Source organism: Durio zibethinus, chromosome 8, assembly GCF_047325235.1.
Source record: "Durio zibethinus cultivar Kanyao isolate XHJ-2024 chromosome 8, ASM4732523v1, whole genome shotgun sequence".
NCBI classification, from domain to species: Eukaryota; Viridiplantae; Streptophyta; class Magnoliopsida; order Malvales; family Malvaceae; genus Durio; species Durio zibethinus.
In genome coordinates, this window is record NC_143169.1 from 4325458 (window position 1) to 4336959 (window position 11502).

The 11502-nt window shown below is 32.5% G+C and overlaps 1 protein-coding gene across 1 annotated transcript; it reads right to left on the reverse strand.

The window, feature by feature from the left end:
• Positions 1-726: 726 nt before the first annotated feature.
• On the reverse strand, positions 727-5609 carry LOC111278793 (plasma membrane ATPase 4-like). Its single transcript, XM_022865423.2, has 15 exons — positions 5285-5609; positions 5064-5183; positions 4853-4951; positions 4595-4732; positions 4198-4512; positions 3731-4057; positions 3459-3578; positions 3211-3333; positions 3013-3117; positions 2608-2917; positions 1991-2505; positions 1737-1910; positions 1469-1651; positions 1122-1303; positions 727-1030 (listed from the first exon to the last, which is right to left on the reverse strand). The coding sequence occupies exons 1-15, from the start codon at positions 5336-5338 to the stop codon at positions 934-936; spliced, it is 2862 nt and encodes a 953-aa protein (XP_022721158.2). The 5' UTR covers positions 5339-5609; the 3' UTR covers positions 727-933.
• Positions 5610-11502: the final 5893 nt, after the last annotated feature.

Genomic DNA, 11502 nt, shown 5'->3' on the forward strand with positions numbered 1-11502 from the left:
AGTTAATGTTCCTAATTTAGTACGATGTTATGCAAGTAATTTGTTATATTATTCGATTTTTTATTTCGAGAAAAAATAGAGAAAACAAGTTTGTTATCATGATTCACAAATATTAATAATTGAAAACCTAGATTATCATGTTATATTTTTTGTTAAGATTTAATTTAATTTTTTTTTTTATATTTTAAAAGGTTTAAAAGGTTGATTTTGAATCAAATTAAATTGATAAAACTAGTCTGATAAATAAATGTGATAAAGAATTTGGATTATTTTGAATGTTGATTTTTTTGGATTTAGATCAGTTCGAGTTTTGATTATTTTAAATTTGAGATAAGTTTAAGTATGAATTAATCAAATCATCTTTTAGATTTTATGAAGATGTAATCATTTTAATATTTTTTTTCATATTTGAATTTAGATTTGTATCGTATTAAGTTCAGATTTTTAGGATTGGGTCATTTGAATTTGAACTGTTTTATATTATTTTTTTAAAATTCTGAATCTTTAAATTTTTAATTTCCAATTGAATTCGATTGCTTTTGAATTTTGGCTGGATTTGGGCTTTTCCAATCGGATTTCATGTTCAAAGTTTATTTTGTTACAACTACTCACGAATAGATAGTTTTGGTTTGCAAATCATTTATGGAGCGTTCCTCTCTGTCTCAAGACCATCTACTCGGGCTATGCTCATCCTTATTCAGTGTGGAGGAGAATACCATAAACATTGTGCACAATTTTTGGAAGCTTGATTGTACTAGATTTGAAGAAAGAAAATAACGAAACAAAATCTTTGCATACTCCAACCAAGGATTGTCTGAGTCTAACTGTAAGACAATCTCTTTTTTGTTGGATTATTCAAAACAAATTATTCCAATACCATATCTTCTCCTACTACAAAATTGCGAGTCAACAACCACAATTCCGATCTTTCCCTCACACAGTGTAGTGCTGCTGGATGGTGTCAATGTCGAGTCCTTTGAGTTTCACTACAGATTCAACATGTCCTTTGAGCGTATGAAGCTCCCTCAACCTGGTAAAAAAAGTTTTGAGGTATAAGAATCAGTTTTAGATTAGGACAACAGAAAGCAAAATTGGGTTTAGCTTTGAAGGATGATTTTCACCTTGCAACTTCCGCACGCTTCCTGGCTTGTTCAGCAATCTCTGACAGTTCTCTATAGTTGCTCTTCTCGTTGTAGAGCTCTGTCAATTCAGGGGGTGTCAAACCATGAAGGGTGCGTTGAGCCATGGCCCATTGCGCCTCCCTCTCTCCTTTTCCATAATCTTTCTTTGTCGTGAAGGCAGTCTACAAATAGATGTTAACACAGCAAGATGAGAATCTTTGAACAGGCAAACAGTTGCGTAGAATGCTGGACTTTTAATCTGAGTGACAAAGGCAACCTCAAAAAAAGAAAATCTTTCTAGAGGAAAACACGAGTTCTTGTCATTGAGAAAATGCTAATTGGATTACCTTATTTTGAAGCAAATTGTCCCAAGCCTTTCCACTCAAAGAATAACGGATCAAGAACTTGATTACATCGAGTGGGATGTAGAAGACTATACTGTAGATCCAAATGACACCAGCCCAACCCCATCCAATGCCTTTCATTCTGGCAAAGCCCCAGTTTGCATAAACGGCAATTACAGTAGCCACCTGAAAAGTTGAATCAAAGAAAAAAAAAATTTACAACTACAACAATTCTATTCCAGCAAATTGAAGTCAAATTTTATAAACTTACGAGTTGTGCTAAAATGAACGCAGTCACCAGCAGGAGACCAGGACGTTCAACAAAAGACCAACTCCGAGAACGAGTGACAAAGATGAGTGCCTGACTCACAATGCTCACTTGAAGGTACACAGCAGCAGTAAGTTCCTCTTGATTGTTCATAATGGATTTTACCCCAAATTTATCCTGCAATTATTATCATTCTTTAATTGATGCCTAGCGGTTCCTATTATGGTTTAAGGAGAATATAAAGAGATTTTTCTTACTGGAAAGAAGTCAGACTCTTGAGCAGCCCAGAAGAAAACAACAGTCATGCATGCAAGATAGGCACCCAGGACAATGCCTGTAGCAAAAATCTCCTTGAGCTTCCATGAGTCAGGCATGGGAGATGGCTTTACCCTGTCCTTGGAAATGGTCATAATTGTTCCATCGTTGAGTATGGCAATGACCAAAACCATGAAAGGCGAGAAATCAAACTTCCAAATTAGAGCGAGGAGCATGAAACCCAGCACGATACGGATAGTAATAGAGACAGCATAGATGGTATAGTTTTTCATTCTCTGAAAAATTGCTCTGCTTGTCAGAACAGCACTCACAATCACACTCAATCCTGGTTCTGTTAAGACTATATCTGATGCTCCTCGAGCTGCATCAGTTGCATCAGCAACTGCAATCCCAATGTCTGCCTTCTTCAGGGCCGGTGCATCATTCACACCGTCTCCTGTCATGCCGCATATGTGCTTCCTTTCTTGTAGCCTCCTCACAATCTCATATTTGTGCTCTGAATGTTAGCCATTTGTTAGGTCAATAATGACAGTTTTTAAAACACACCAGCTCTAAGATAATCATTAAATTGATACCAAAATGTATCAAATTAACTTACCAGGGAAAACGCCTGCAAAGCCATCAGCCTTCTCAATAAGCTCATCAACGCCAATTGTATCGATTGTCTCATCCTTATTTTGTCCAAGCAGAGCAGATGATGGATACATGTTAGTTCCCATGCCAAGCCTGCGACCGGTTTCCTTTCCAATAGCTAGTTGATCACCTGTGATCATCTTGACATTGACACCAAGACTTAGAGCACGGCGAATTGTCTCTGCGCTATCATGCCTTGGAGGATCAAACAGAGGCAATAAACCCACAAATTCCCACGGTTCTCCTTTGCTCTCCTTGGTTTTCTCTGGCACAATCTACAAAATAAAAAAGTTTATTCCATAGTAAGCTTTTCTTCCCGTTTACTTGACAATTCAAATAAAGCTAGGGAGAAAGTAGCATAGAAAGTCACTTGTTTAGCCACAGCAAGAGACCGAAGCCCACGATCAGCAAACTTAGCGATGATATCATGAGCTCTCTTCTTCACATCTTCTCGGAGGTTGCATAGGTCAATAATCTGGTAGAGACGTCAGGTATGAAGTATTAACAAAGACATGAAGAACAGTGATTATAAGAAAAGCATTGGTACAATGCAAGCCGATCCATTTACCTGTTCTGGTGCACCTTTGCTGACTCTATGCCAACTACCATCAGACTCAATGTATGTCATGGCTGTACGCTTGTCTACCGGGTTAAAGGGCAAGAAATGCACCTCTGTAACACCTGCTCTGGCCTGCAAATACATATGTTATCAGTTATCATGATATGAGGCAAAGTTTATAAAATTAATGCTTAACTTGCTCATTGGGACAAGTAGCTCAAACTGATTAGAACTTTTGGCAATCTTTCTTATCTCACCTCCTTGGGATCACCTAGCATTCCAACAATGCAGGCATCAATAGCATCTTGATTCTCAACCCTGGAAGCTCTAGCTGCATGTAGAATAACCATGTCCTTGTCAACATTTTTTGTGAACACCTGAAATTTCACAAAACCGTTTCCAATGTCAACAAAACAATCATACTTTGTTTTTGTTTTCTTAATTGACTTTTTTTTTGTTAAATGGTATATGATGGAACTTAATGCATCATGAATCCATAATTACTTATAATTTTAACTCAAGGACTAACCTCAATCATGCTCTTGTCTACAGTAAGCTTGTTGAGAGTAAGTGTCCCAGTCTTGTCACTGCAGAGTACATCCATTCCAGCCATTTCCTCAATAGCTGTCATTCTCTTAGTGATAGCACCTTGTTGCGAAAGCCGATGAGATCCAATGGCCATTGTCACGGATAAAACTGTTGGCATGGCAATTGGAATTCCTCCAATGAGAAGCACCAACAGATTATCGATTCCATCTCTGTACCTGCGGTGCTGGATTGGATACATCACCACTATCTCGATAATCATCCCTACTGCAATTGAGCATATGCAGAAGTTCCCAATTGCTGTCAGCACCTAATAAAACAATCACCATTCAGCGCACATCAGGTACAAGTGAAGAACAAACACGAAAGTTTGGAACGTACAAATACTGCTTATTTTTTATATTCTTCATTACCAGAAAAGACACATTTGAACACTGTTTCGGACATTACCTGCTGGAAGTGTCCTACGTTATTGGTGCTATCAACAAGGTGAGCAGCTTTGCCAAAGAAGGTGTGCACGCCAGTGGCAATAACTACAGCCTCAATCTCACCTTGCTTGACAGTAGAACCAGAAAATACCTCATCCCCTGGGATTTTGGTTACAGGCAAAGACTCGCCCGTAAGGGCAGACTGATCAATCTTGAGTGGATCGCCTTCAAGGAGGCGTGCGTCTGCTGGGATGACATCTCCCAACTTGATGCTGATGATGTCTCCCGGTACCAAAATTGCAGCTTCTTGCTCACACCACTTTCCATCTCTCAGGACCTTCAACCATTCAAAATGCATAAAGGTTTAGTGACTTCATTCCTTTATATTGTATTTGCAAGTTATTCATATTCTTAAGCACCTTGGTTTTGGGAGCAAGACTAGCCATAAGTGCTGCAGCAGCATTGCCTGCATTATTTTCTTCAATGAAGCTAATAGTTGAGTTGATAACGAGCAATGTCACAATGCCAACAAAATCTTGCCAATCTGGGGGCTTGCCCTGCATTTAGTCATAGAATTTGAGATTGCTTATCGAAGTCTATTAATTCAAGTACAAGAGAAAGGCACAGAGAGAGAGAGAGAGAGAGAGAGAGAGAGAGAGAGAGAGATATTAGCATACTCCTCCGTTTGCCAAACAAATGGCCATGATAGCAGCAATCTCCATGACCCATGAGAGAGGATTCCACATAAATCCCAAGAACTTTAAAAGCTTGCTTTCCTGTTTAAATTTTGTTCAACACTGATCAGCATCTCTCCCTAATCTGTACTAGAAACAAAATAGAGAGAACAAAAAAAAAAAAAAAATAAGGGGTTAAAATTAGCAAATTTGCCTTTTTCTCTTCAAGCTTGTTGGGGCCAAAGATATGCAGCCTTTTTTGCCCTTCCTCACTTGATAGGCCTTCCTTGTTGCATTTCAACTGCTGAAACACTTCTTCAACAGGAATCCGCTCCTGCACCACATATCAAAGTTCAAACACAAATTTCACAACCTTGAGAAAACCAGAAACAAAGAATACTCTAATGAAAATGACGAAGAAAAAAATATACTCACAAGGTCGACGGTCTCATTCTTGATTTCTTCCAAGCTGATGCTCTTATCCGCCATCTTTCTCTCTTCTTCTATTTACTTTCCCAGAAAAAATAAAAAATGCAGTCTCTTTCTTTATGTTTAAATGCAAAGCAAAAGTACGTTATCAAAGTGGAGCTGAGGCTTCTCTCATATACGTCAAACCATCGGCTACTTCATTTTGCTCCTTCAAAGAAAAAACAAATAAAAACAATTTAATCACTAGTACTTCTATTTTGTTGGGTTTTTTTTTTTTTTTTCAAGTTTAGTTTGGTTGCTATGATACAAATGGTACAAATCGAAAATGTGAAGATTGAGTACATTACTTGGCCTCTATATAGCAGAGTTTTTTTTGGAATATCAACCGTAAATGAGCGAACGAGCGGGAGTCTCTTGGTCTACGCAGCCCAGGTCATTCGGCTATCACTCTCACTCACAATTTTCTTATACCATAATGTGGAGGATGCATCAACGTAGCCCATCTGATACAACCATTTACGGAATTGGTGTAAAAAATTGACACTTGAAGTGATTTTAAGCATGAAAAGAGAGTGAATTGTGGGGGATTGTTTGAATTGAGAAATGATAACAAGAATTCAGTTATGTTAAAAAGTGTTTGACAGTCTAGCTGTTCACGAAAAAGAAACACACACATGCATTATTTATTTATTTTCTCCATTTCATTTTCATTACTCAGATTGTCCAACAAATAGAGCTATTCTGACAAATATTATATGTTAATTAAGATAGCAATTTAATGAAATTAAAGTTTGTAGTACCGCTTTAAGTTTGAAAAATTATTCCCTTTGTCTATTTTTTCCATTTTTTTGGATAGTCTATTTCTTTTTCTGAATATGTAATTTTCATATTTTTTTATATTCAAAAAATATTATTTTTTATGATTATTTTAATTTTTTGGAATTAAAAATCATGATATTTCAAATCTATAAAAAATTAATATATAAAATATGCTAAAGTCAAATTTATTTTATTAAATTTTGTGAAAGTCAAATAAGGACAAGCAAAATGAGATAAAAACGAAATTAAGGAAACCTTTTTAGATTATAACTTTTTAAAATATTAGTATATGTTGTCACATGCGTTGCACATATGTAGATATTTAATTTTATTAGAATAGAGTATAGCTATTTGTGAAACTTTTAAAATTCAACCCAGTTTGAATTCAATATTTTTTTAATCTAGATAAGTTTTTAAAATAAAAAATAAGACCAATTTGATTATAATGTCCCAAAGTCAAACTTGTTCAAATGTGATTAAATAAAATTAAACTTGATCAAAATCAATCAATCTAGGCCAAACTTCGGTCAATCTTCAAAATCCACAACTCAATAGGATCAATAAGGTTTGAGGTTGAAACTTGTGATTTTAATACACTAAAAACCTTAATTGCGTTCTAGGAAGGATAAAATTATGAGTGATAATGATTTGGATCGAATTAGATTTAGTTTGATTTTTCTAGATATTGTGTAATATTATAAAATTTTAAAATCCGATTCGAATCCAAACTGAATCTTCTTTTGATTTGAATCAAATTTTATCGATTTAGTTTGATTTATTAGTTTTTAAATTTAAATTTTAAAATTTTTATATATTATTTTAATATAAAATTGTAATATATTTAAGTAGATTTTGATATAAAATTATTATTTTTATTTTATAAAAGTTTAAATATATATAAAACCTAAGAAAAATATATAATTTGTTTGGTTCGATTTTTTTCGATTTTTCACCTCTCGATCTGAAATTCGGTCTAAACCTAATATATATATTTAATATCATAACTTGATTTGAACTAAATAAGAAAAAAATCGATTCGAATCAAACCAAACACTTTAGTTTTGAATCGGTTTTCAATCTTCTTGATTTTTGTTCTCACTCTTAGGTAAAATTATCGAAATGCCCTTCATGGGTATTTTTGTAATTTTAGTTTTTAGAAGTTGGTTTTTGGTGAAAACTTTTAAATCATGATTAAATATTATTTTATGATTTTTGATGCATTACAAACCTTGATCGTAACTTGGAAGGTGAAAAATTACTAAAATGCATTTTAGGAGTATTTTCATAATTTGATCATTTCAAAGTCAACTTTTTGTGAAACGCTCCAGATCATGTTTTAACATTATTTTATGATTTTTGATGTATTAAAAACCTTGGTCGTACATTGAAATGTATGAAATTACTAAAATAGCTTTTATGGGTATTTTCATAATTTGACCTTCCTAAGGTTGGCTTTTCACAAAACACTCAAGATCTTGTTGTGAAATTATTTTATGATTTTTGGTGAGTTAAAAACTTTGATCGCACTGTAGGAGGTGTGAAATTACCAAAATACCTTTTAGGGGTATTTTTGTAATTTAACTTTTTCAAGGTCAATTTTTCATGAAAAACTCCAGATCATGTTTTTCATATTATTTTATGATTTTTGGTGCATTAAAATAAAAGAAAAAAAAATAGAGATGGGATCATAGGTTTCCAAGAAAATCATGCAAATTGGAAAAATTGCTAATAAGGATAAAATGGTCTTTTTACTTGGATAGCTGTACTACCAACCAAGTTTGTGTGCTGTATTTTCTAAAGCCATTAGATTTCAGGGTACAATAATCCTATGACCTATGTTGCAAGCCTTGGGCACCAAGATTGAAGAAAAAGACAAAATTACAACCTTTGGATGAATTTTGATCCAATAGCTATTAAAAGGCGTTTTGGGCTTTACATTTATTATTTAAAGCTATAATTTAGGAAAGAGGTAGTTGGGAAGTGAGGGAAGGAACCAGAAAAGAAAAAAAATTGGAAAAGCTTTGTAAGGTAGCCATTTTGGTCACCCTTTTCATGCATTTTTCATCTCCATTCCATGCAGTTCTTAGTTCTTCTCTATGTAGTTCTTCATTCCAAGAGCCTCATCCCATTTTTAATGATTTACATGCTTTGATTTATGATTTATATATGTTTTTAATGATTTGGTCTTGAGATTATAGACATATAATTTTATCTGGGTAAAATCTAGCCATTGTTGAAGCTTTTAAATTTCAATCTAGTTCAAATTCAACATTTTTTTCAATTTTAAAAAGTTTTAAAAATAAAAATTTGGACCACTTTGACCCAAATATCTCAAGTCAAATTTGGTCAAAATTGGTCAAAGCAAATAAAACTCGGTCAACTTTCATAATTCACAACCAAATTTGAATCAATGTGGTTTTAAATTGAAATTTGTGATTTTTAAAGTACTAAAAAGTTTGATTACATTGCGAAAAGTGTAAAATTACTGAAATACTCTTAGGAGTTTTTGTAATTTGGCCTTTTCAAAGTCAAATTTTTGTTAAAATTTCCAAATCATGATTAAATGTTTTTTATGATTTTTGATACATTACAAACTCAACTTACACCTTAGGAGATATGAAATTACAAATATACCATTTGAAGGTATTTTTGTAATTTGACCTTTTCAAGGTCGAAATTTCGTGGGAAGCTCCAGTTTATGATTTAATATTATTTGATGATTTTTGGAATATTGAAAACCTTGATTGCACGTTAGAAAATGTGAAATCACTAAAATATCCTTTAAGGTTATTTTTATAATTTGACCTTCTAGGTCGGTCTTTTGTGAAACTTTCAAGATCATGCTTTTAAAATCTTTGATGATTTTTTGGTGTGATTGAAATCACAACAATACCTTGAAAGGTGTAAAATTATCAAAATACCCTTTAGAGTGCTTTTGGTTTGGGGGAATTCACAAATTTTCTCTTGAAATCTTAATGGTAGGTATTTGATTCCTACGTTTGGTTTAAGAAATCTGATTACAAGGAAAAATATCAGATTCCCAATAGTATCTTAAGTCTTGGAATCGAAAACTCACATTTTCTTGTGATATTCTAGGATTTCGGGGAAAAAAGTTGTCTTATTTCCAAATTTAACTTAAATAAAAAATTATCACATAACCGTTACCCTTTTGAAAAGTATGTTTAAAAGTGACTAAAATTCAGTTGTAGGTTTTTGTCAATGGCATTTTAATTTTATTTTTATATTGCAATTAACGTGTTTGGCATGAAAAAATGCCTTAATTGATGATCAATTAAGGTATTTTTGTGCACAAACACCTTAATTAATCATCAATTATGGTGTTTCATGCATGAAATGTCTTAAATTGATGAATGCATCAATTAAGGCATTTTTTCATTGAAACGCCTTAATTGATAATTTATTAAAAAACTTTTTACTTTTGAAGACCATGTTATTGCATGAATGATTTTCAGTCACGGTATGATAAAAATTGAAATGTCCATCAATTAAGGCATTTGCATGGAAAAATGCCTTAATTGGTTATCAATTAAGGCATTTCTTTTTGCAAATGCCTTAATTGCAACATATTAAATTTTGTTTTCCCTTTTGAAAATCATGTTCTGATAATATAAACATTGTAATGTCTAATCATGAAGCAGAAGAGCCTATATTGTATACATCAAATAAGGTTTTTATACATATGGAACACTTTATCTGATATCTTTATTATGCTTCAATACCCATTATGTTTCTAATTTTTATTTCAACATATCTCTACTCATAGCATTTACTTTTCTCTTTGAACCAATTTCAACTTTAACATCCTTCATTTAATTTTCATCTTGTTAAGTTTATCTTCGTTTTTTTACACAAAATGGTGTTATACTTTTTGATTGATCTTTTTATCTGATCTGCATTATTTGTTGCCTTCCAATGTTTTTTTTTTTTTTTTCATACTAGTAGATGTCATTTAGATTTGGATTTAAGTTTTTGATATAAATGCCTTGTTTTATGGGTTTTTTTTTTTTTTGTTTTAGCTCTATCCAAAAAAGCTTTGCTGCTGATTTATATATTTTTTGATGATGTTTAATAGATTCCATGTACCATATGCCAAGTTTTGCTTGCCATTTATGTTTTCAACTTTAATGTTATTCTATTTTTTAAACAATTATTATCGGTTTATCACTAAGAACAAAGATGCAGTTGGTTACATTGTTTATGATGCATGTAAACCTGATGAAGACTTTATTGTATTTATTATGTTTTGTTGTTGTAACTTTATTACATATGAATGTTAGAAAATGACATAGACTATCTTATGGTGGAACATTTTATGATAGGCTACATATTAGAGAGTTAAACTTAAATGCAATGGTATTTGAAAATGATAGATAGTATGTAGATAATACTAGAATGGAAATGAGAGCTTTTGCAAAATTATGTCATTTGCTTAAAACAAAAGGGGGTTACAGTCATTTAGATATATGTCAGTAGAAGAACTAGTTATTAGCTTCCTCTACATCATTGCCTATTATACAAAAACTAGGGTTATGAAGTGTCAAGTAGCCAGATCTAGAAAGATGATTAGCAAACAATTCCATTTTGTGTTGAGTTCTATTTTAAGAATGCATATGCTATTGTTTAAAAAATCAAAATCGATATAAAAAAATTCAACTGATAATAAATGGAAATGGTTCAAGAGTTGTTTGGGTGCTTTAAATGAGATGCACATCAAAGTCAATGTAGACATAATTGATAGGCCTAGAAATAGGACAAGGAAAAATGGAATTGCTACCAATGTCGTTGGGATTGTAATAAAGTGTTGACATTGTTCCTCCATACACGATTATATTTGCATTGCATGCATGATCTCTATACTCCACACATGATCACATTTGCATTGAATCTTTTCCATTTGTAGCATATAATGGGTGAGAATCAGGTTGTCTTACTAGTATATAATGGACAACGATATGAGAAACAATTTGGGAACCTTTAGACGTATAACTCCCAACCCAGCATGTAATAAACCCTATAGGGCTAGCCTAGGGTCAAACTTTTTTGTAGAAATTACTTGAATTAGGACATATGAGGAATACTCTAATATAATCTATATTTAGGGGTAATGAAAGTGCAAATAAAACTAAAATTTCAAAAAAAAAAAAACAAAAAAAATAAAAGAAAAACATTATTTCAATAAGCTTTCTTATGACATGTAATTCTATCCAGCCATTGTTTGTCCAAAATTTGCATCTTCAATTTTTTTTTAAATAAAGAATTACTTCCAACGAACGAAAAAAAAAAAAAACAAAAATAGAAATTTTCAAAAAGAAAAAACAAACAAAAAGAGTTTTCCTTAATTTTTTTGTTGGCCTAATAAAAAAATAGAAATGGAAAAAAGATAA